This window comes from Xenopus tropicalis, chromosome 2, assembly GCF_000004195.4.
Source record: "Xenopus tropicalis strain Nigerian chromosome 2, UCB_Xtro_10.0, whole genome shotgun sequence".
In the NCBI taxonomy this organism is placed as follows: Eukaryota; Metazoa; Chordata; class Amphibia; order Anura; family Pipidae; genus Xenopus; species Xenopus tropicalis.
In genome coordinates, this window is record NC_030678.2 from 137,507,284 (window position 1) to 137,531,834 (window position 24,551).

The following is a 24,551-nucleotide window of genomic DNA, read 5'->3' on the forward strand; positions in this document are numbered from 1 at the left end:
AAAGGAACAGTAACACCAAAAAATCAAAGTGTATAAAAGGAATTACAGTATAATGTACTGTTGTCCTGCACTGGTGCAACTGGTGTATTTGCTTTAGAAACATTACTATAGTTTAGTAAATGAAGCTGCTGTGTAGCTATGGGGGCAGCCATTTAAAAGAGAAAAGGCACAGGTTACATAGCAGATAACAGATAAGTTCTGTACAATACAATGGTGTTTTATCTGTTATCTGCTATGTAACCTGTGCCTTTTCTCCTTTTTCCAGCTTGAATGGCTGCCCCCGTGGCTGCACAGCAGCTTTTTATATAAACTATAGAAGTGTTTCTGAAGCAAATGTGCAAATTTTACCAGTGCAGGGCAACAGTGCATTGTATTATGATTACTTAAAAACATTTTTATTTTTTGGTGTTACTGTTCCTTTAATGGGAAGCCGGGCTAAGTAACTGGTGCTGACCATTTGGTCTCATTATATACTCTAACTGTAGACCGTTCAGTTTAGGTTTTTTTATGAAAATGGCGAATGTCATTTTTGTTAGGACTAGCATCTCTCTTTTTCTGTTGAAACAAACTGGAGGGTGGAGAAGCCAAACAGGCAGTAAAGTCTTGCATAAGCAGGAGTTTCACAAACGCCTAAGCATCCAACCTTTCTCTGGTTAATGAGGCTTTAGCCCACAAACTTCTAAAAACCAATATTGTCCTTTTAAACAAAGGAAGAGAATCTTTCTACAGTTTTTTTGCTGTAAATATATATATATATATTTTAATTAGGGTTTCCATTTCCATTTTCCAGCTGGAATATCAGAGACAGCAGCTTCTAGCTGATAGGCAGAACTTTCACATGGAGCAACTAAAATATGCTGAGATACGAGCCCGTCAACAGCACTTTCAGCAGATCCAAAACCAACATCAGCAGCAGCAGCAGACCACTTCCAGCAGCCAACCTGTGCCACCCACTGGCCATTCAGTTTCTGGATCACAGTCATCACTGATTCAAGCCCCTGTGAGCTCAGCCAGCAATGCTGAAAGTCTTGGTCAGCCGTCAGCACCATCTACACAGCCGCCTGTCAGTAGTCAGCAACAGCAAGGAGGAACACAGCCCAGTCCAGCACACCGTGAGTATCTTCATAGAAAGCTCCCCAACACCTTAGGAAGTAAATACAACAACTCTTATTACAACAGTGCTACTATTTACACTGTTTGTGGAATTAGGCTATTTTACATGTAAAAATTATGAAATAAGCACACCACTTTAAGCATCCTTTTTCTACAACTAAATGCTTATAAAGGTATGGGATCCCTTATCTGGAAACCCATTACCCAGAAAGCTCCGAATTACGGAAAGCCAGTCTCCCATAGACTCCATTTTAATCAAATATTTCAGAATTTTAAAACTGGTTTCCTTTTTATCTGTAATAATAAAACATCTTAATTGATCCCAACTAAGATATGAATAATCCTTACTGGATGCAAAACAATCCTATTGGGTTTATGTCTATGAAGATTCTCATTCATCCAGGTCGTGATATACAGTATCTAGTAGAATTAAGTCTAAAACAACTGGACTTTTCTGAGTTTTTCTTGAAAACGTTTCACCACTCATCCGAGTGGCTTCTTCAGTTCAAATGACTGGTAGGGAATTCTCCGGTATTTAAACTCTTGATGGTAGTAGAGTCACAGACATCCAATCGCAATGGTTCCATTGAACTTGTTCAGTTAGGTGTTAGCTGAAACTGACAGGTGTAAGAAGGTATGATCCAATCACAATGGTACCAAGATTCTCATTGATGAAGGTGTTAATCCTTCAAAGTACATGACTGGAAGTGTGAACTGTTGTGAAACTGCCGGGGTAAGGATGTCAACGCGCCATTGTATGTTGGTGACAAGCGGTGTCTCAGGCCCCCTCCTCTGTTCAGGGATGGTTTTTCCAAGCTGGCATAAATGGCCTCTTTCACACCTCTTTCAAACCATCTGTCCTCTCGGTCCAAAATATGCACGTTACTGTCCTCAAAAGAGTGACCTTTTTCTTTGAGGTGTAGATAGACTGCTGAGTCTTGTCCTGAGGAGTTTGCCCGCCCATGTTGGGCCATTCTCTTACAGAGAGGTTGTTTTGTCTCCCCAATGTATAAGTCTGAGCACTCTTCACTACACTGGACAGCATAGACCACATTACTTTTCATGTGCTTGGGTGTTGGGTCTTTCGGGTGCACCAGCTTTTGTCTCAGGGTGTTGCTGGGTTTGAAAAACACAGGAATGCGATGTTTGTTGATGTTCCAGCAACATATGGGATGACTATGTTGTTTCGTCTGCTGTGTTCCTCCCTTCTGTTTGTAGGTCTGGTCTTTCTGTTGGTCTTTGATTTGGTTTTGATGAAGGCCCAGTCTGGGTACCCACAAGTTTTCAGAGCTCCTTTTAGATGTTTATATTCTTTCTCCTTAGCCTCTGCATTGGATGCCACAGTTTCAGCCCGATGATGTAGAGTCCTAATTACACCCAGTTTATGTTCCAAAGGGTGGTGGGAATCAAACAGCAAGCACTGGTCTGTGTGGGTGGGTTTCCTGTATACTTCAATATCCAGGTACCTCCCCTCTTTGATAACTATAGCACAGTCCAAAAAAGCCAGTTTGCTGTCTTTCACATCTTCCCTTGTGAACATGATGTTTTTGTCCACCGAGTTTATGTGTTTGGTGAAGGCTGGAACCTTGCGTTCTTTAATTTTGACCCAGGTGTCATCCACATATCTGAACCAATGACTTGGTGTTGTTCCCTTGAAGGTGTCCAGGGCTTTCTTTTCCACTTCTTCCATGTAAAGGTTCGCTACAATTGGAGACACAGGCGAACCCATGGCACAGCCATGTTTTTGTCTATAGAAAACTTCCTTGTGCTTGAAGTAAGTGGTATTGAGACATAGGTCCAGTAAGGAACAAACTTGTTCTGGGGTCAGCTTTGTTCTGCTGCTGAGGGTGGTGTCTTGTTTCAGCCGTTTCCTCACTGTATCAATTGCCTCGGCAGTGGGTATGCATGTGAACAGAGATGTTACGTCATAGGACACCATTGTATCATCGATCTCCAGCTTTAACTCCTTCACTTTTTTGACAAAGTCCATGGAGTTCTGAATGTGGTGTACTGTGTTTCCAACTAACGGGGCTAAGATGTTGGCCACGTATTTAGCAATGTTATAAGTCACACAGTTAATGCTGCTGACAATTGGCCTCAAAGGGGCTCCTTCTTTGTGTATTTTTGGGAGTCCATATAGGCATGGAGTGGCTTCACCTGGGTAAAGGCGACGGTTCAAAGCTGGACTGATGACCTTTTCCTTCTCAAGGTGCTGCAAGCAGTCTATAACCTTCTTCTTGTAGTTGTTTGTTGGATCTCTCTTGAGTTGCTCATATGTGTCTGAATCGTTGAGCAGTGTGGACACTTTGGCATGGTAGTCTGATGTATTCAGTACCACTGTACACCTTCCTTTATCTGCAGGCAGGATGGTGACACTTGAGTCCTTGGCAAGTGATGTCAGAGCCCTCCTCTCTTGCAGACTTAGGTTGGAAGGGGGAGCTTTAGCATTAGCTAGGGCAGCTGATACTTTTAACCGGATGTTTTCAGCCTCATCCACTGGTATCTTATTGTTGTGGATGGATGATTCTGTGGCTGTGATGAAGTCTACCACTGGTACATACCGTGGGGCCACTGCAAAGTTCAGTCCCTTGGCTAAGACATCCTTCTCTGGTTCTGTGAGTTCCCTGTCTGATAAATTCTTTACCCACAGATCCTTGATGTTCTGGCATGTCTTGTTTTCATCTTCCTTCCTCCCTGTTGATTTGTCTGTTCGCTGGGTGTTGTTGGTCCGTGATAATAAACTGGTGAATTTGTTTATTTGCCTCTCCTTGCCCTTGGCATGTTGTGCAAGTTGCGCCCGCTCTGTGAATTCAACCACTCTTTGCAACGTCAGCACCGGTAGTTTTGCTGTCAGTCTCTGTTTTGCATTATCAAATTTATGAACCAGGACCTCAATTGAGAAGTTAGTCTGCCTCACCCGTTCATTTAACAGTTGTTTCTGGGCTTTCTGAAGGATCACCTTGGCCCTGTGACCTTTAACCGAAGAACCCAGACGTAGGCTGCATGGTGTGATTCCCTGATATCGACATCGTAGGTTAAAACGAAGATGGTTTCTGTAATCCGCAAGTTTTCTGGCCGTCCTCTCATATTCCTGTACCAACATACAATGGCGCGTTGACATCCTTACCCCGGCAGTTTCACAACAGTTCACACTTCCAGTCATGTACTTTGAAGGATTAACACCTTCATCAATGAGAATCTTGGTACCATTGTGATTGGATCATACCTTCTTACACCTGTCAGTTTCAGCTAACACCTAACTGAACAAGTTCAATGGAACCATTGTGATTGGATGTCTGTGACTCTACTACCATCAAGAGTTTAAATACCGGGGAATTCCCTACCAGTCATTTGAACTGAAGAAGCCACTCGGATGAGTGGTGAAACGTTTTCAAGAAAAACTCAGAAAAGTCCAGTTGTTTTAGACTTAATTCTACTAGATCCTATTGGGTTTAATTAATGTTTTATTGATTTTTTAATAGACTTAAGGTATGGAGATCCAAATTGCAGAAAAACCCCCTTATACAGAATACCCTTGGTCCCGAGCATTCTGGATAACAGGTCCTATACCTGTATAATGAAGATTGCTAATATTTGCATTCTTATTTGTATATTTAATTTGGTACTTTATTGTTTTGTTAGGGTAAAAACAAATTTTACCAGAGGAGTTGTAGAATATAATGTATTGTTACAGTGGATTACAGTCCTCGCAGATTACACTCATTTTGTTTTTTTTTATCCAAACTCACTTATATAAAAGAAGCTTATACAGGGAGTGCTCATATATATGGCTTTGCCTAGGCCCCTGAGGTGCTGCCATACCTCACTAACATGGAACATGTATTAAACATTGGTACAAAATGTACCAATACAAAATATGAACTAACACTATGGGGTATATTTATAAATGTGTGTAAACTAATTTACCGTAAAAAAAAAATAAATAAATAAAAAATGCAATGTATTGCCATAATTTTACAGTCCCTAGATCTTATGGCAAAGGAATTTGGGGTTTTTTTCGTTTTGTTTTTTTTAACAGCAGAATTAAACTTGGCTACACACATCCAAAATGAATTACACAGCTTTATAATAATACATTTTTTGCAGGGCACATTGTGGCAATGCTTAGTGTATTGCCACGGTGTGCACCAATTCTTTACATGCTTTCATAAATATGCCCCTATATCTCATGTTTGCATGGGTTCTCCTTAGAGTAGGTTGCTTGCACTAAAGTTTGGAGATTGACAAATTCATTGTCGGGACACTTGATAATTTAACCTTCCCTTCTCTATTATGATCTCCTGGAACACTGATGGGACAGGGGGATATCATTACATTAGTGACTCCGTTCAGACATGCAGGATATAGTTAGTGCTTTATGTGAAAAAAAAACTGAGAATATTTTTCTATGAAGTAAGCCAAGAGAAGTGTGGTGCTGCTGTTTGTTCACTTGTAGTTCTTCTTTCCTGCAGCTTCTGGAACATTTACAAGCCAACAGTCATCTACCCCATTGGTTCCATCAGCAGTATCGGTTCCTGCCCAGCCACCGGTGCCCGGTAATCAGCATCCCAGCATGCACTTGCCTGTCCAGTATAATCTGGCTAGTGAATTAGTTGACTCTGTTCATCATAATCCATCAACTAACCTGTATACTCCTCACCATCCCATGCATGGCACATTTCCCCCTGCAGCATGTCGGGTCGGTGGGGGCCCCCTTACCCCACATAACCCTTCCATTATGGTATCCTCAGCTTCTAACTTGCCGTCCAACCTTGGTTCAGCTGCCACACACAGTCCAGCCATCGTAGCCGCAATGCAGGGCGGGGTTGCCCTCACTACCAGTCCTGTGCCAGGTGAGCTCAACAGTTAAAGAATTTTGGTAGGGTCAGAGGTTTGCTTATTTATTTTGTGTTGCAAAGAATTTAAGCTTAAAACTAAGGATTTAAATTGTGATATTTTATTTCTCTACCACTGAAACTCAAAATTAATGTGACTTTTTTGTTAAATCAAGTGCAAAAGAATTAAATCCCTACATAAAGCTTTTGGTCTTTTATCAAGCTATGTCATGTTAGCATGCTGATGAATGTAAGTGAGATTAGTAGTGGCAATCTGGGGTCAGTGAAGGCATCAGATGACTGAGCAGCCTTGGGTGCCAGTACCCCTAGGTTTGGCTTTTCCTGAACATACTGCACCGGCCCAGAGCTTCAGTAGGCCTGTAACAGAAATGATCTGTGCCTTCAGCTCACCATCTTTGACCCTTTTTGGCCATCTTTTGCATACCAGTGGCACTGCAAATGCTCAGTGTGCTCTAAACTGCTGTTGAGAAGCTAAACTCCAGGAGGTCATCAAAAATTATCAAATTATCACCAGCTGCGGTGGGCTGATACTGAATCACAAAACATATTGTTTAAATAGGGCCATTTTAAAGCCTGGACGAGCCCTGGGCAAAAATCAATATGGTGGGCCACAAAATGGAAGATGTCCCTTTTGCCCTTTTATTGAAGCAGCCCTGGAATTAACATGTCTAGTTAAAGTTTAGTTCTCCTTTAATAAAAAGAATATTAAAAGAACTATTTGATGGAGTTAACAGCAGATTTCAGTGCGCATAGTTATACAGTACAATAAACATGCTTTACTAACATGACCGTTCCTAAAAAGTACACAAACTCTGAATGTTTACATGGAATTTTCCACAAGGTGGAGCTGAAAGCATGTCACTTAGTCTCTGCAGGGAAACACTTTCCAGAAATCCCCTGAAGGCCTTTTAGAGACATTTATTGAGGATGCCATTATTACCATGTTTGGTTGGTTTCTGGCTGCAGAGGGATTTTCACATAAACAAATGCGCAGTCTGAGACACACGGCTCCCTTTAAACTCTCACCTCCCTACTCCCTACTGTCATTTTTGTCTAGGAGCCCATTCAGAAGGCTGTTGTTTCATTATAAGAATAGTTAGGAAAATATATTTAGTTATGTAGATTTATGTCCTGCAGTTGTATATGGAAGTATATTTCATTCTACTTCCATTGCAGGAATCCAGCTGTTTAGCCATGTATAAGCCAGGAGCATTGAGCCTAAATTTCTAAGCCTGAGAAGGGAAAATAAAAAGATCATATAAGATATTACTGGGGGGGAGGGAATGTTACAATATAAGACAAAAAAAAGGATTTCAGACCACTGTGCTCTAAGTTGAGTAAGAAAAAAGTGACTGTCAGAAAGTAGGCAGACGTACCAAGATAGATGCTAGTGTTTCCCAAGCTGTGGGCATGGCCTCCATGAGGCGTACTGGAGATGGGGCTTGGGGCCCATGCTGAGGATCGATTATGGTAGGATCTAGAAAGAATGATTGTGTTCCTAAATACCCCTGAAAACCTGCTGTGAAGGTCATTTAGGGGATTATTTGCTGCCCCACATATCCATGAATATGTCGCTGAATGAATACAACCAATGTTTTCTTCTGTATATGAGCTAAGGGGGGCTTGGGACTCCAAGGGTCGCTTGAATTAAAAAAGTCTAACAATCACTGATATATACAGTCAGAGAAGTGGCTAAAAGGTTTTTAAAGCCAATATAATGTAACCTGTTCCTTGGCTACTCAATTGCCGAGACAAATGTCACATGTGGCACAGCAGGTACAGGCACTTATTTGGGTTGCCAGCATTTTAGAACAAACTTCTTGGCCAGTAGGGTGGGCAGCGACAAAAGGGGAAGCCTATGTGGGGAGATGGGGAGGATGATGATGAAAGGAGGCAGGAATCACGTCAAGGAGGATCAGGGAAGGAGAACAACAAAGAGAAAGAATACGTTTTGGGTGGGTTCTGGGCAGATCTGGGGCTTAAGGGGACTGGTCAGTGGCTGAACTTCAGGGTATTGCAAATTTGATGGCCCTGGCATTTGCAGGTTTTTCATTGGCTAGGCCACAAAAATACTGGCCAGGTGGCAACCCTAGCACTTAAGGGCCCTGCTTGTATGTTTTTGGGTAGATTTAACATTTTGGAGTTTTGGGGCCATTACCATCCTGTATTGTCTTTGTCAGGCTGTTTTCATTAGTCAGTAGGAAGCATCATGGGTAATTTTATGGAACATTAGCCATAACTATGTGTATCTTTTCAGGGAAACCCCCTTTTTCTGATTGTGTCCCTTTCATCCTGCAGGGCTTGATATTTTCACCCCTATTTCTCCCCTAATTCCTCGACTATGATTTAGCAATAGCTTTATCTGTGTAGTGCTCCTATCCTAGATCATTGCACAGTGATGTGCTGAACGTAACCAGACTGTGGCAGGAAGCTGCTTCATGTTCACTTAGCCCTATGTTTTTCTTTCAGACCCTGCAACACCTCTGCCTCCAGACTCCATTGGAAACACAGTAGCCCAGCCCCAGCCGTAGTGCGATTGTCTGAAATTTTGGGATAAAGAACAGAAGGGCGAAAGAGTTCTTCCATACTTCTACTTGTGTTCAGTTCTGACGTTTGTCGCCAATACCTTCCAAACTCCTTGAGCCACAAAAACCCCAACTCCCCAGAGAAAGTGTCCCCCATTTGCCTCATTTCCTTTGTTAGTTTGGTTAATGCTCACTGATCTACACCATGAGGTTTCTCATCTAAGGCATAAGTAGAGAATTGTGAAATTGTTAATGGAAAAAAGCAACATTTTGGTATGAAGGTTACAACAACAACAAAGAAAAGTAACTTTTCCTCAAGTGGGTCAGAAGTTCACTGGGGGACATTTACCTGCAATGGTCCCATCCAACATTCCGCATGTTGGACAGATTTATCTGATGTCCAACTTTTTTGGGCCAGATTATTTGAAATTGATGCCATACAAACCAGATTGCAGGCCATCAGGCTGGCTGGGGCTATAACAGTGCATTGGAGGTTGGCATCTGGATAGTGGACCTCCATTGGGCAGACCTTATCTATGTATTTTGCCTGGACAGTGGAATGGATGGAGTCATTGATGTCACAGGAATGGGAATGACATGTTTTGTGTGACTGTTCTTAGGAAGCAGCAAGGCTATTATACAGTAACTTGTGAGCTACTGTCACCACTTTGGAAGAACCACAACCCAGAACGTAGTGCTTATTTGCTTGCTGTCTCACGTTGACCAATAACTGACAGTAATGCACTGCCTTTGGCATAAGAAAAGTATATTTGTATTCCATTTCTTTTCTCCAATTTTAATACATATTCTGCTTTTAAATGAATCAGTTATAAACAGCCTGTATTCATTACTTCGAAGCTTCCCCCTCTGATGGCAACATTTAGCCAATAACGGTCTGAAAGGCAAAATCCCCAATTGCTTATATAGCTGGGAGGGAATTGCCAGCACCTACAGCCAAACTGCTACCCATTATACAGAGTGTGGTCCCTTTTTACTGGAGTTATTGTATATCTGGCTCTCTCATGTCTCTGTCCCAGTGCTTTGTATTGTTAAGGAGTTGTGATTCTGTAAGAAGGCACTGAGAGGTATCGGCCTGAGGGAGCTATTTGTGTCTGGCAGATACCATTATCCCTGGGGCAAGGGGGGGATGTCCTGCAATACAGTGCACTATTAGTAAAATATTTTAGCTTTTAACTATATAAACATTTGTTTTTTAATTTTGAATCATATTTTAAATATTTTGACCAGGAAAAGGAGACCAGAGGTCTGGAGTGCACTTTATAGAGACACGGGTGGGTGCTGAAATCCATTAACATTCATGATTTTATCTGTTAGTGGAGTGAGTGCTACCTTTCCCTTTCCTCTTGGATTAGACTGCTTAACCTACTGGTTTTGGAATGGTGAGATCTGTGTCCTTCCAAATACTGGACGTGGCTTCCGCCATGATGATGTGCTCACTCTGTTCATGTTACCTGTACCTTATCCTGTGTCTGTGCAGCTTACAAACCACCCCCCCTCCCCGGACACGGGGCATTAAAATCTTAAAATGTACATTGCCTTTCCTAGACTGTAAAAGTTTGTGCTCTTTTGCTTGTGGGATGGAAACCTGTTTGTTCTTTATCTACATCACTGTGTCTATGTATTTATTTTGTGTCATGTGACTTGCTCCTAGAAAGTGTGGGGGGAGGGGGGAAGAGTTTTATGGACAAAGGTCAGTTCCCCTCAGAATATGTTCTGGTAAGCTATGTTATGACATTTGTGACAAATTCTTGTTAAAGAGAGTAAACACCTCTAAACTGAAGGCTTAAAGGTAAATGAGTTATTATTGTTATTGGGGGTGGGGGGGAAGTCCCCCTGAGCTGGTTAGGAACAGGGAATTAGTGATCATACTTATTATAAAGAGAAAGCAGTCTTGTTTGTTGCTCTTGCTCAAGGGGCAATTAAAGGGGTGGTTCACCTTCAGGTAAACTTTAATTATGTTATAGAATGGCCTACTCTTAGCAACTTTTCAGTTGGTCTTCATTTTTATTTTTTGTAGTTTTTGCATCATTTCCTTTCTCTTCTGACTCTTTTTAGCTTTCAAATGGGGGTCACTGACCTTAGCAGTAGTGCTGGGCGGTATGACCAAAAATTTATATCACGGTATTTTTTTTATTATATCGGTATCACGGTATTTGACGGTATTTTTTTTTCCCCATGCATGATTAGGTGACCACCCCAAACACCCACCCCAAACACCCGCCCCCAACCACCCCCCCAACCCCAAACACCCCCCCTCAACCCCAAACACCCCCCCCCAACCCCAAACACCCCCCCCAACCCCAAACACCCCCCCATCCAACCCCAAACACCCCCCCATCCAACCCCAAACACCCCCCCATCCCCTTCACATAAATATAACTTACTGGCCAGGCAGCCGCAGGCACCCCCGACAGCTCACAGAGCCTCCTGGCAATTTTTCTTACTATTTCCGGGTTGCGCGCGTGACGTCAGCGCGCACGTAACGTCAGCGCGCACAACCCGGAAATAGTAAGAAAAATTGCCAGGAGGCGCCCACACCGGTATGCCGGTAAGTTAAAAATTTTTATCATTTTTTAAAAAAAAAAACGGTGTTCGGTATATACCGGTATACCGCCCAGCACTACTTAGCAGCAAAATAATGATTTCTCTATGAGGCTAAACTTATTGTATTGTTACTTTTTCCTACTTATCTTTCTGTTTGGGCCATTTCCTATACTTATTCCTGTTTCTCTTTCAAACCACTGCCTGGTTGCTAGGTTAAATTGAGACCCAGCAACCTGATAGCTGTTGAAATTCCAACCTTGAGAGCTGCTAAATAACTAGATAATTCAGAAGGTGAAAGTAATAAAAGAATAAAGACCAACTGCACATTTTCTCAGAATAAAACAAGTTAATTTAAATGTGAAGAACCCCTTTAAAGCCCAACAAGTGATTAGGCGACAAATCATGCATCTTTGTTGCTGGTCCTACTGGGCAGTGGGCCTGGGCATTACACTCGGTGCTGATCCATTCAAGCTCTTGCCACACAGTAATCACCTCACACAGATCTTCCTAGTCAGAGAGCCCTTTCACATTACGGAAGGTGTAGCAGCCTTGTGCATAGTGTTTCTAACAACAAAACCAGTTTTGGGGGTGACCTGTCACTTGAGGAAGTGCAAGTCTTTTCTCCCGGAACATTTATTTCATTTTGTGTGCGTTATTCAGTTGTTCAATGCACCTACAATAAACATGGGATTTTACTTTTTGCTATTCTACAAGTGTTGCCATCTGCTTTGTTTGTGTATTTAGGTATTTAGATCAGTTGCTATTCTGTAAGACAGGGATCCCCAACTTTTTATACTCGTGAGTTACATTTAAATGAAAAAGTGTTGGGGAGCAACACAAGTATGAAAAATGTTCCTGGTGGTGCCAATAAGAGCTATAATTGGCTATTTGGTAGCCCCTATGTGGACTGGCAGCCTACAGAAGGCTCTGTATGGCATTATACTTGGTTCTTATACCAAAACTTGCCTCCTTGCCAGAAATTCAAAAACGAGAACCTGCTTTGAGGCCACGAGGAACAACAGCCAAGGGGTTGGGGAGCAACATGTTGCTCCTGAGCCACTGGTTGGGGATCACAGCTGCAAGGGAAGCAGGTTGAATTGGAGATTCACTGTTTATGTAACTGTATAAGAAAGCTTCTAAATATAGTGAGTATATTGTGGAATGACAGAGGGATCCTCTATGTCACGCAAAAAAGAACAACCTGGCATGGAGTAGCTGTGGTGGGGGGTGGAATGGTTAATCTGCCCTTATTAGGTGCTGCCTGCTAGGGAGAAGGGGGAAATGCCTGGATCTGTTCATGTGGCTGCCTGCCTGTGCCGCGTATCTAGGGGCTCACCTTGGTCTTCCCTTCCCTGCATGGTATGCTTCTGCTTCTCGCTCTTAAATAAATTAGAAAATCGGCTCATTTTTTATTCCAACTGATAAATATTTAGTGAGGGCTAGCAGTGTCACTCCTGCCGTTTCACTATGTCCCATCATCTGAAAACTGTAGGAAACATCTGAAGATCCAATGCTGTCTTTGCGGGCGGATTTTCTGCCCTGCCCAACAGATATCTGGATGGTTATGCAGACTGTTGAGAGGGCCCCATACATGGGCCAATAAGCTGGAGACATGGTCTGGAGGGGCCAAGTTGACAGATTTTGTAAGTCCATGCGTATGGCCAGCTTAAGGCCACCAAACCACAAAAAGAGCTAAAGAAGTGTAAGATTCCACCTTAGAACCTGTGAATTTCTTTAAAATAAATTATGTTATTTTACTTAGATTTTTTTCTTCTACTAGGCAAGAATTATATTCTGGGTTATTCTAAGCAACTTTGCAATATAATTTAGTACATATTTGTAATGGTTTTTGAGTTATTTTTATGTATAATTGCTATTAGAAGCAGTGTCTGTCCTTTCTATTCTCTGCCCTGGGGGCTCTGACTCTTGAAATAATGTAACACAAGCAGCAGAATGACAGACCTGTTTTACTGGAGGAGACTGACCTTTGCAACATTGTTTAAAAAGCAAATGCTTGTTTTCAATAGCAATTACATGTAAAGCACTGAAACTTTTAAATACATTTATATTGGAAAGTTGCTTAGAATTATGTTTTCTTTTATTAGGCAAAAACTTATTTTTGGGGTTGACATGTCCTTTAACTATTAGTTGTTGCAGAAGGAAGTTTTACTGCATTAATTTTAATTTGGAAGGGAAATACCAACTGACCTTGTGGCCTTATACAGTCTATTTTTGTAATGCCATTTTAGGCAGGTTTAGAGAGCTGGCAGCCAGTCAGGAGGATAGGATACATAGCTAAATTACACACCTTAATTATAACCTGCTGTGTTTTCTTCCACGGGTGAATGGGGCACAGATATTGTTTGCTTATATCATTCTATAGGTGCAGTCCTGTGTAAGAAACTTTTCTAAAAGTTTTCGGACTCCAAAATGGCAGTTGTGAATCGGCACTGTATATATGTATATTATATATATACATACACATATATACATGACTAAATATGACCTATAGTCATTTCCCCATTTCCTGCCTCCTCCTGAACATAATCATCCCCATTGTGCCAAGCTTAAATGTTTCTTCGCCTTGTCATAGCAGAAAAACTGCAGAGCAGGGTTGGCAGCTGCCATGTTTGGCCTCATTGCTTGCTTTTCCTCAGTTACGTGGTGGTGATTAATGATCAGCAATATTCACACTGAACCAGGGCCACAGGCTCTTGTAGCTAAAACTAGGACTGGAACTGCTGGAGCCAGCACCAGTGTGTAGCTCTTCATCCATAATGAGGTCAGTTCATTTGGCACAACATGGATACCCTTATTTTTTCAAAATCTTGTGATTTAGAAGCCATTATATAGTGTATGGTTACCTTCTACAGTTATACAAAGTGACCGTGCCCCCCCCCTCTAGTGTAAACAAACCCCAACTTGTCCAGCCTTTACTCATGACCAAGCATTTCCCTTGTTTATGTAGTGGGTTTTTTTTCTGGTGTCCCCTGTGTGCCATTACCCTTGGTCAATGTTTTTTGGCCTCTCTATTTCAGTAATGCTTCTTCTTAATTTATAAAGCAAAAATATCAATCTATTTAATATCAGATAAGTAGCCCAAGAGAGATAATTGACCATGGATCATATATAGCTGGCAGTGGTGGAACCAGGATACAATTTAAGCCGGCCATACATGCACAAATGTTATGGGTTTTGTACGATATTCGGCGATATCAGTCTCGTCGATCAGGCAGGTTACAAGATTTTGATCACTGAAAGGGTTAAATCCTGTAATCTCTGTTCGTAACACCTGTAGCACGAACTGTTAGGGTTAAATCTCTGTAACTCTGTGCACCTGTAGCACTGTCCCTATAAGCAGTCACGGACCGGTCCGATTTAATCTCTGTGTGATGGCAAGATATCTGATATGTCTCTTCAGGCGAGCTGATCAGGGTACTTGTACAAACGATACAACCAGTATGTGTATTGCAAACAAGTACAAATTTATTTTGTTTTGATATTACTTTTATAGTAGATAGGTAAACACATCCCATTATGCTTACGTAGCATGGGTGGGCACATATGCCTTACAGTTATTAGCAAATAACAGAAATTCATTAAAATGGCTACTGAAGCTTATTATGGTTTCTTAGCCTTGAAAATAAGCTGAGATACCCAAGGCCAGAGCAACTTGGACACAGACAAGATAATGAGGATAATCATAACAATTGAAGTAACACATACACAGGCCTTCATGATTGAAAACAAAATTGTGTAAATTCAACATTAAGCAATTTAGCCCCTATCACAGCATTTAGTAATTTAATCCCTATCAATCACGCTCTGTTGAAGGCGCCAGAGCAAAATCTACATTTGGGGCTGAATTGGCAGGTGGAGGTAGGACTTCTATTGTTTCTACCTCCATATCAGATGATTCAGCCCTGAATGTCAATGGAGGGTGGAAATCTTTCCTGCGATCTTTTCCTAGTTTTATATGTAATTTTATGTACACTGAAAAAATGGTGCGTTCCCATCAAAAACAAATCTATAGTTTTGATACATTAGCTGCTGTGTAGCTATGAGGGCGGCAATTCAAGCTGATTAGAGCAAAAAAAAAAAAAACGAAAAAAAAAAACCACATTACACAGCTCTGTAGAATGCAGTGGGTTTTACACAGGAAGATAAATTGGTCAAATGCTCTTGACACTTGTAAAAAGATTACAAACCTTATTTGTGGACTATTAATGTATTTTACTATTTTCTCCTTTGATAACACTCAGCAGAACAAAGAAATGACTGCTGCTGTCTTGTATAGGTATAACAGAAACCATCATTAAAATAGTATGCAGAATGTATGTTCAGCAAGAGCCCTGTAAAATTAATTCTTTCCCTTTCTCCTGATGCATCTACCCCTCAGAATGATTTTAAGATGTAACTTGTGCAGAGAAATGAAACAAATCACAAGATGTCTTGGAAAAAGTCACTCAGTTTATTTGATGTTGGATAGGGGAAAAAATAGAAATTTGAAATAATTTATCTTTCTCTGCACACTACAGCATTAAGGAAGCATGGGGGGGGGGGGTGATATGAAAAATTATTTTGCCACAATTTCTACCGATGTTCATTTAAGCTGTAGCTGTGGGCCTCCCTTGTGATGTTACAGAAAAAATGAATACGAATTTTGCCACTTGCGAGAAGAAGGGGGTGACTGATGGGATAAGGAGGAAGCAGAAAAGGCACTTACTATATAGCCTGTCTTCCTCTCTAGTGAAGGGCTTGAATAAATTGCTAACTAACTTCCCCCCCACACTTCATCCCCACTGGGCAGAGGTAAACTAAAGGAGAAGCTTCAGCCGTTCAATATCGCCCGGATAAGTTCTGTAAATAGAAATATAAAAATATGTTAGAGAGAAGGCATAGCAGGTAGAAGGTGGGCTGTGCACCCAGCTGTTTGGCACAATCTATGTAGAAGTGTTTGGGCCAGGGAGCTGCTGCACTACCAACTTTGCAGAAGTCCAGTAACAATGAGGGGGAATAGGGGATGCTGCATAAATGGTAGTGGCTCCACTGGCATCTCTCTAACGTTTAGGTGATTTCTTAAAAGGAAAAATCAACCAAATATCAGATTGAGAGGGAACCCTGATAATCTGTTACCAGCTGGAGCGATTTCCAAACCCTCTTAGGCTTACAGTCATTCATCCCCTCACTCACCCCATATTGTGAAGTGAAAGACTCTGATCTGAAGGCTCTCTGCTTTCCAAAGAATCTGTGCATCACGCACTATGGAAAACAAGGGACTTAAGTCCAAGAATCCATCACTTCAACCCCTCCCTGACCTTGTCCTTTTGTGGATGACTGTGAGCCAAAGGAGGGTTGCAGAAATGGTTCCTACGAGACAGACTATCATGGGTTCCTTACAATCTGTGGAATTAGGTATGTCTGTTTTAAAACTATTTCTGGAAGTTTAGATAATGTTTATGCACCATTTTATTTAACCCATATGAATGAACAAAATAACATCAAAAAGGGGTGTTTGTGTATTCAAAAAAAATGCAGTTAAAATCCAGACATGGTAGGGATGTTTAGCCCACTCATTTTCAAAGAATTAAGCCACAGAAATCACCAAGTCCTGTCAAACAGCAAGTCACAGTACACAACCCACTGGTGAAAGGAGGGGGCTCCTGTGTGCATTGCAAAGTCCAGTCTGTTTCTTCCAGCAAAGAACCCAGATGGTACTGCATGGAAAGAACAAACCCACTCACAGGAGCACCAACCCCCATAGCTTACGAATGGTATGCTCCAACATCTATCAAGTTTGTCTCTATGATCAGCAGAACAGAAAGTCAATTATGGCACCATATAAAGACTGAAGTATGAAAGTTTCGTCCAAAAGCATGAAAGGCCAGAAGAGGTCTCTAATATCTACAGCACTGCTAATGTCTGGAGGCAAGAGAAGCAAAGGGGTTCTATGTTGGAGCAGAAGGAAGTTACTGTACATGCAAACCTCAGATCTACTCCCAATCTGTACAAGCAGCAGGGAACCTTGTACCATTTTCCCAATAACGAATGTATTCCTTTGGGTTACCTCAGATAAGGAACTGTGCACTAATATAGCAGGACTACCCCCTTTCCCCATCATTATCTTGCCTGGTCACAATGAGCTTAGGCAAATAATATATATTCTACAGTATTTTTAGTTTGTAACTTTGGTAAACATTGATTTATCTGCTAAGATTTCCTTCCGAAACAAACATACAGGATTTTACAGTGCTATTTAGCTGTGGCTTTAATTTCAATGCCAGCATTCCATCAGCAGTAGCTAAAGGGCCACAGTTCCCCTAAATATTGTTTATTTGCAATGTCACCTACCAGTGACCAAGAGAAGGTTGCTAGCTGTTCTAAACAATATGGATCTGAGTGTTACCATAATGCACAGAAGACACACATACACTATTTTATAAATCACACAAACACTGCCAGTTCAGTGACAGTAGCTGGCTACCAGCAGAGGACGCTTTTAAGCCAAGGATAAGCTGCAATAATAAATATAATGTGTTAGCAGCAGTCTGTTAAATGCTATCCAGACACAGCAAGGAACATGCAGATAGGCCAGGGGCAACCAGAAGAGAAAAACTGGGCAGAATATACTGAAACTAGTAGTAGGAACCAGCATACCCACTGAGTGAAGTCACGAAGATAAGATGTTCCTGACAAACACTGTGGGAACGAAAATCATCAGAGACAAGATATCATATACCATCGTGCACATGTGGGCCCACCACCCAAAGTACAGTTACATTCCCAGTAACACTACTCTCCCAGAACATTCCTAATCGGCTGCCCAGCATGAGTCCTCAGAAACAATATTATTCAACATTAGATAAAAACACTTCCATAGCAAGATGCCTGTACAGTGCTCACCTTCATAATTAATGCAACCATTAGCATCCTCATGATTACTTAAAAGGGTCTCTACTTCATCATCTGTCATCTTCTCTCCTGTGGAACAGAAACATTAAGGGTTACGTAACAACTTCCATAACAAGCGTAAGGTATGTTCTCCAGCAGCTGAAAATGATCGGACACATTATAGTAGTCGGTAATTTGCATTAATGGATCAAATATGGTTCAGGTGCTGTCCTGCTAGTTAAAAAAAAAAATCATCATCACGTGCGCCATAAGCCTAGGTGCCATACAATTTCTTCTGGTGTGATGCCATTCAACATCCCACTGACAAATAAAAAATCTAATTTATCTTAGGCCTTGCGAGTATCAGTCAGTTGTTCTGCCCATTGTTCTGATCAATGGTAGTGGATAGTCAGCAGGCTAGCTAACACACACATAGCTTGCAAGGGATTGTGTTATTACCGAGGGAAACCAGGACATGACGCAACTCGGAGCCCATAACTGTGCCATTTCCCTCCTTGTCGAAGACTCTTAGCCCTTCTATGATGTCCTCCAATCCAGGTACATCCCTGTTCTTGGCAACTGTTTGCATCATGGGGAGGAATTGCTCGAAGTCAAGTGTCTTGATGTTCATGTCTGCAGGAATAAGAGACAGAACAAACTAGCACCAGCCATACAGGTAAAGCCCCCTAGATAGAAGGTTACATAGCCAATAGGCTAGACATTGTTGCTGTTTCAGGTACTTTACTAGCAGTTGTGTGGCACAGTATGATGGTGCTTTATGTTTTGCCTGCAACACAACCAGCAAGAATGGCTGCAAAATATTCTCCTTCATAAACAATGGGAAACGCCTGTATGTATGATGCAATGTTGCAATTACTGGTTCCACCGTGTTTGCATGTAATAACCCTCATCATATATCTACAAGTGATTCTTAGTTTAATGAGAATATTTAACTACTAAGAGAGCCTTTTAAAGGAAAAAAAAAAAGTGTAAATATAGGCAATGACATGAGACACTGGCCTCTAAAAAAAAAAAAAAAAAAAAAATATTTTGAAACTGCCCAGCATACAGAAATATGGAGCGGAGCACACAATACTCCCTGACAATACCCAGGGCACACATTTACTCAAGGCTCTCATTCCTTGTCTTTTCTACCCACCTTCAGGCTTTGGGTTTCCCAAAACCTTCATCACCTCAGCATTAGTGGGGTTCTGCCCCAGTGCCCGCATGACGTCCCCACACTGGCCGAAGAGGATTTTGCCATCGCCGACACGGTCAAAAAGTTGGAAGGACTCCTTGTAGTCTGCAAAGTAAAAATGAATTGAAATAAGTTAGGGCATGAATGGCTGAGAGAAAGAAATGGCCCGATGCAAACTCACCCAGTAATACAAAGTGTGGGGGTCAGTCACTGGCAGTGACACAGTTACTGGAGCAGCTTTGCAGAATTGGATGCACAGAGAATTCATTGCATTAGCGCAGAAATATTTAGTTAACTAGCACAAGGTGACAGTGGGTCACGGAGTAACCACACGGACTCTTGGTATTTACCAAATAAAGATTTAGGCACTTTTCCTGTTCATGCCCCCACCCTTCACAGGTCCAATATTTTGTCAGGGGCCCTTTATATAATTTATCAGTGATGTTTAGTATATCTAGAGCTGCAAATATGCATTCCCACAAATTCCCATGCTAACTGACCTTCGGACTGGGCCCATGTCAACACTGCAGGATTGCGCCATAGGCAGGGGACCAATGATACAGGACACAAGCAGACAAGATTTCAGAAGCTTTGTCCAAGTAAGCAGTATAAAATCACTCTCCATTGGCCCCTGTGACAACCACCTTAACGCAAACACACACGCGTCAGCATGCAGGGTCAGCAGTGCATACTTACAAATGTAAGGGCACATATATTCCCAACAGCACAGCTTATTGTTAGCTTTCACATACTGAGCACTAACTTACTCTTTGCTCCCCTATAACATGTACTAACCAACTATATACATATAAATACTACCAGGCTTCCTGGGCTTTACTATATTCAGAAGTCTGAACATGATCAGATGGATCTCTGCTGTCCAAAAATCTGCATTGCCCTGCTTTAGATGTTGCTGGACTACAAGTCCCAGCATGCTTTAAATCTTTAAAAAATATTGACGAATGATGGGATGTTGTAATCCAGCAACATCTAGGGACCTGAAGGAACAGGACTCCCACTGCATATAACAACTTCCATTATATATATATATATATATATATATATATATATATATATATATATTTCTACATCAGTTTCCTCAAGTATTTGTTGCACAGCTATAACATCTGCACAAATGTCTTGGCTGAAGCTGTACGGCAGCCCTTAGACTAGAAATAGTAACTGCAAGCAATCAGGCGAGTGGGGGGGGGGGGGATCCCGGCAATTTCCTTCCTGTGGCACTCCCTAACCTGACCCCTCCTGCTGGATTCCTTTCAGAGGAAATCATTTCAAATGGAACGTTTCCCTCTCTGCCACACAGTAATACGCCCAGTACAACCCACAGCAGATCTGAGGCTGGGCTGCACCAACCCAGTGAGGGAAGAGACAATCCAGCCTGCAGGCATCAGCCCGGCAGGAATGCAGGGAGCTCAGCCCCATCCTCCTCACTGCCAACCCCTCCTCTGCTGACAGTTCTGCACTGACAGGCTCAGAATGAGGCTTTGTTACCATATAAGGCATCCAGAGAACAGCCTGGCAGCCATTTTCCTCTGAGGAGAGGGAGGGCGTGTGTGTCAAAGAACAATGTAGGTACAGGAGGAACATAAACACTGTCTGCGCCAACACGCCCAGAGCCCTGCAATAACCCGATACAGGAGTCTTTAGCCATAGCTCTGATGGATACAATCCAATTACATGTACATCCATTATGTCTATTACAGGGTAGTACTGGCATGTCCAGTCCACCATGGAATTAGCCTTCTGCAACAAGAGCTGGTTAGAATGTGAATTAGAACAAACCCCTCCCACACACACAGGGGGGTCCTGCACTGCTGATAAAATTAACCCCTTATTTGCCAGAGATCCTGGGTGCTTAAGCCTAAAGTAGATTAGGGAAAAGGCAACAACACATTTCATGCCAATCACAAAGTTGGGCAGATTTTGCAAAGAAACAGAACACTCTGGCTAACTTATGGCCAAACATGCATCACTGCAGAACAGGGAGGGGCAAGGCTTGTTGCTGAACTAGAGTTCCCAGTCTCACAGACAGCCAATCACTGGCACAGGAGCTTTAATGACACAATGTCTGGGAGAAGGAGGATTGTCTGTTTGGGGGGCCAAGCAGAACCCCAAGATTAGAAAAATAAAGCTGAAGGTGAGTAGGGAAGGAATGAGTGCGGGGTTAGTGTGAGGGGCACCCACTTACCGGCCGGCTGCTCTGGGTACAGTCAGGCTTGAGAGGGCAGAGAAATGAGAGAGACAGGGTGAGCATGATGGGAGGAGGGAAGCGAGGGAAAGACACTGATGAGCCTGAGCCTATGGGGAGACGGATCATCACTATCTGGCCGCGTATAGAGACCAAGCGAGCACTTACCGGCAATCTGGTCGTCGGAGTAGTCGCACTGTTCAAAGCAAGAGAAACACAAGGCATCAGACAGGCATAGCCTCCCCAACACACCCACCCACTAGGCCCAGGGCGACACGGGCGGAAAGTGATCCCCAGCAACCTTGCCGATGTCTCCCACATGTAATAGCGGCAATCTATAGGCATGGGGAATTGTGCCAGGAAAGGGCATTGCATGCCAGCGGCAAGAACATCTGCCAGGCAATGGAATCCACCGATGTTGCGCAATCTCCTCACTAGCAATGGGACAGACAACTTGCGGCCCTCCAGCCTTTATAATGCAACTTCAACCTGAGACTTTTGTCTCATCAGGTACTGAAAGGCCGCAGGTTGGACAGTCCCAGCTTTGGGGTTAGACCCCTAGGGAAAGACTATCAGCTGCCGAACACTCCTCACCATCTTGACGCGTCTTCTCCCTTCCGGAATGTGAATCGCAGCTCCCGGTTTCTTCTCTTTGTAGCCCTAACTACGTCATCTCCCCGTCACCGCCCCAAGCCCTGGCAACGTCAAACGCAAATATACGTTGTGCGCTCTCTGCTGGCCAATAAGCGGAACTGCTTGGGATGGGTTTGTACTTTTATCGCAAGTGAAATTTTCTTAATTAATAATGATTTAATCAAAATTATGTTATATCTAACATTTTAATTTTTGTATTAGGAAAAACATTATTTACACACACACACAGATAAATGCGTAAAAATGTATATATTTTACTGGTCACTTATGTAATCACTACATTATGTAATCATAATTATTTTATAATATCTAACACTTTCATTTTATTTATTAGGCAAAAACAGAAAGGTTTATTACTTAGTTACTTAGTAATAAACCTTTCTATTTTTGCATTTACATTTTCTCACAATTCTTTAAACCCTAGGAGTGCTGTCATTGTTCCAGTATATATATATTCTTACAGAGCTGGTAGGGAGCAGGCACTCAGGTATTTTTATATCAAAATGCCTGGGTGCAGTATACAAAATACAAGTGTTACAGTTGAAACAGAATACCACACTCACAGGACTTAGTGAAAAAATGTAGTTATGTTTTATTGTGAAAAACATCTATCTAACGTTTCGGCCGTATCCACAGCCTTTCTCAAAGTGAACAAAGTAATTACAAACCCACTCTTAAACCCACAATGGCGCCAAAATGTAGCGCATTTTTTCACTAAGTCCTGTGAGTGTGGTATTCTGTTTCAACTATATATATATATATAGTCTGATATTTGCATAAAAATTTATATATTGTACTGGTCATGTATAAAATCTGCTTACCAAATGGTATATATAATATATTTTATATATTTGTATATATACTATTTCCTATAAGGCCGAATACTGCGTTTTTTTTTCAAGGATTCGGTTTCGGCCGAATCCATGCTCTGCACCGAACCGAATCCGAAAGTGCCCCCAATTGCCCCATAGAGTGTACCCCCCATAGAAAGTACCCCCAATAGACCGCGCCGTGCCGTGCCCCCCATAGAAAGTACCCACAACAGACCAAGTCATCGTCGGCTGCTCCTTCTCTCTTATGCTGTGGCAACAGGCCCTTTTATAAGGTTGCGCCTGTGCATATGAAGTCACACGTCAGCGACGAGGTGCAACCTTATAGAAGGGCCTGTTGCCGCAGCATAAGAGAGAAGGAGCAGCCGACGATGACTTGGTCTGTTGGGGGTACTTTCTATGGGGGCAATTGGGGGCACAGTTTATGGGGGAAATTGGGGCACTGTGTATGGGGGCACTTTCTATTGGGGGCACTGTCTAAGGGCAATTGGGGGCACTGTGTGTGGGGAGGACTGTCTATGGGGGCACTGTGTATGGGGCAATTGGGGGCACTGTGTATGGGAGTACTGTATATGGGGCAATTTTATGGGGGGCCTGTGGCCAGCATAGCGTTAGGGGGGCCTGGCCAGCATAGTGTTAGGGGGCACTGTGGTAGGGGGGCCCTAATACTTTTTATGTCTGTGTGTCCTGTACTGATGGGAGGGGCCCTGGGGGAGGGGGGCCCAGAAAATTTTGTTGTTAGGGGCCCCGTGATTTCTGATGGCGGCCCTGCCACCATGGGCAGCCACGGACCCACAGCTGGATCTACTTTTGACAATTATGACATGCGCACCGCATTTCAAATTCAATCAATCACTTGGAGGTTTTATAATCTATACCAAACACAGTTACATTGCCAACTGCACAGATGAGACGGTTAAAGTAAATGAAGTCAGGCTTCCATTCTGCTGGTATAGCTGAACAGAGGGGTCTTATACTGGAGGTTACATGGCAACTTCTGCAGAGATGAAAACCTATAGATACAAAGCAAATGTAACCTTGTACCTTCAGCTTATACATTCCCATTGTCACTACTAGTGAAAATCCTATTCCTACCAGTGTTATTCCCTCTTTTATGCTGGGCTTCAGTGATAGGTGCTAGCTTGTAGATTAACTCAGTAAGGGGGCAGGAGATGGGCTATTTGCTAATGCTATTTGAATTATTTACTTTATGTGAAATGGCCTTGGTGCCAAATAAATACATATACGGATCTTTCCCGCCGCGCCACCATCACCATTAACTTTCATTTGCAGCAACATACAGTAGGGGGTTCCTCACGGTGAGGGCAGTGAGGTTGGGGAATGCCCTTCCTAGTGATGTGGTAATGGCAGATTCTGTTAATGCCTATAAGAGGGGCCTGGATAAGTTTTTGAACAAGCATAGTATCCAAGGCTATTGTGATACTAATATCTACAGTTAGTATTAATGTTTGTATGTATAATTTATGTATGTGAGTGTATAGGATAGGTCAGTGATATAATCTCTGCAAGTATGCATTTGATTTTTTTTACTTTCTTTTAACTTAATCAGTGCCTCAAAGGTGTTGCTGAACCTAAACATTAATGCTTTATGATCTAATTTATATTTATTTATTGATTGTTGTACTTGTATATATGTGAATTGTTACACTGGTGAATTGTTAATTGGTATTAGCGATGGTGAACATGATTATT

At 42.2% G+C, this 24,551-nt stretch overlaps 2 protein-coding genes across 8 annotated transcripts in view; one reads left to right on the forward strand and one right to left on the reverse strand.

The window, feature by feature from the left end:
* The window catches only part of smarcc2 (SWI/SNF related, matrix associated, actin dependent regulator of chromatin subfamily c member 2), a 49,417-nt gene extending 39,122 nt beyond the window's left edge, over window positions 1–10,295 (forward strand). For 2 of the 6 annotated variants that reach the window (XM_004911875.4, XM_004911876.4), the window contains exons 27-29: window positions 791–1,112; window positions 5,586–5,966; window positions 8,439–10,295. In XM_004911875.4, the coding sequence (XP_004911932.1) occupies window positions 791–1,112; window positions 5,586–5,966; window positions 8,439–8,500 (765 nt within the window). In that variant the 3' untranslated portion in view covers window positions 8,501–10,295. The remainder of the gene's footprint in view (window positions 1–790; window positions 1,113–5,585; window positions 5,967–8,438) is intronic. The other 4 variants (XM_012957799.3, XM_012957800.3, XM_004911878.4 and 1 more) reach the window with 3 other exon arrangements.
* Window positions 10,296–15,509: 5,214 nt separating this feature from the next.
* On the reverse strand, window positions 15,510–22,030 carry myl6 (myosin light chain 6). Of its 2 annotated transcripts, XM_012956651.2 has the most exons (7): window positions 21,949–22,030; window positions 21,523–21,550; window positions 19,110–19,253; window positions 18,410–18,583; window positions 17,963–18,040; window positions 17,717–17,758; window positions 15,510–15,919 (listed from the first exon to the last, which is right to left on the reverse strand). In XM_012956651.2, the coding sequence occupies exons 1-6, from the start codon at window positions 21,949–21,951 to the stop codon at window positions 17,730–17,732; spliced, it is 456 nt and encodes a 151-aa protein (XP_012812105.1). In that variant the 5' UTR covers window positions 21,952–22,030; the 3' UTR covers window positions 15,510–15,919; window positions 17,717–17,729.
* Window positions 22,031–24,551: the final 2,521 nt, after the last annotated feature.

Bases quoted from the DNA above. Each gene is read 5' to 3' on its own strand.
- myl6 (XM_012956651.2), bottom strand. The intron at 19,254-21,522 runs GTAAGTGCTCGC...TTTACTTTGCAG, and splicing joins CTCCGACGACCAGATTGCCG to ACTACAAGGAGTCCTTCCAA. The intron at 18,041-18,409 runs GTAATAACACAA...TCTGTTCCACAG, and splicing joins TCATGTCCTGGTTTCCCTCG to GAGAGAAGATGACAGATGAT.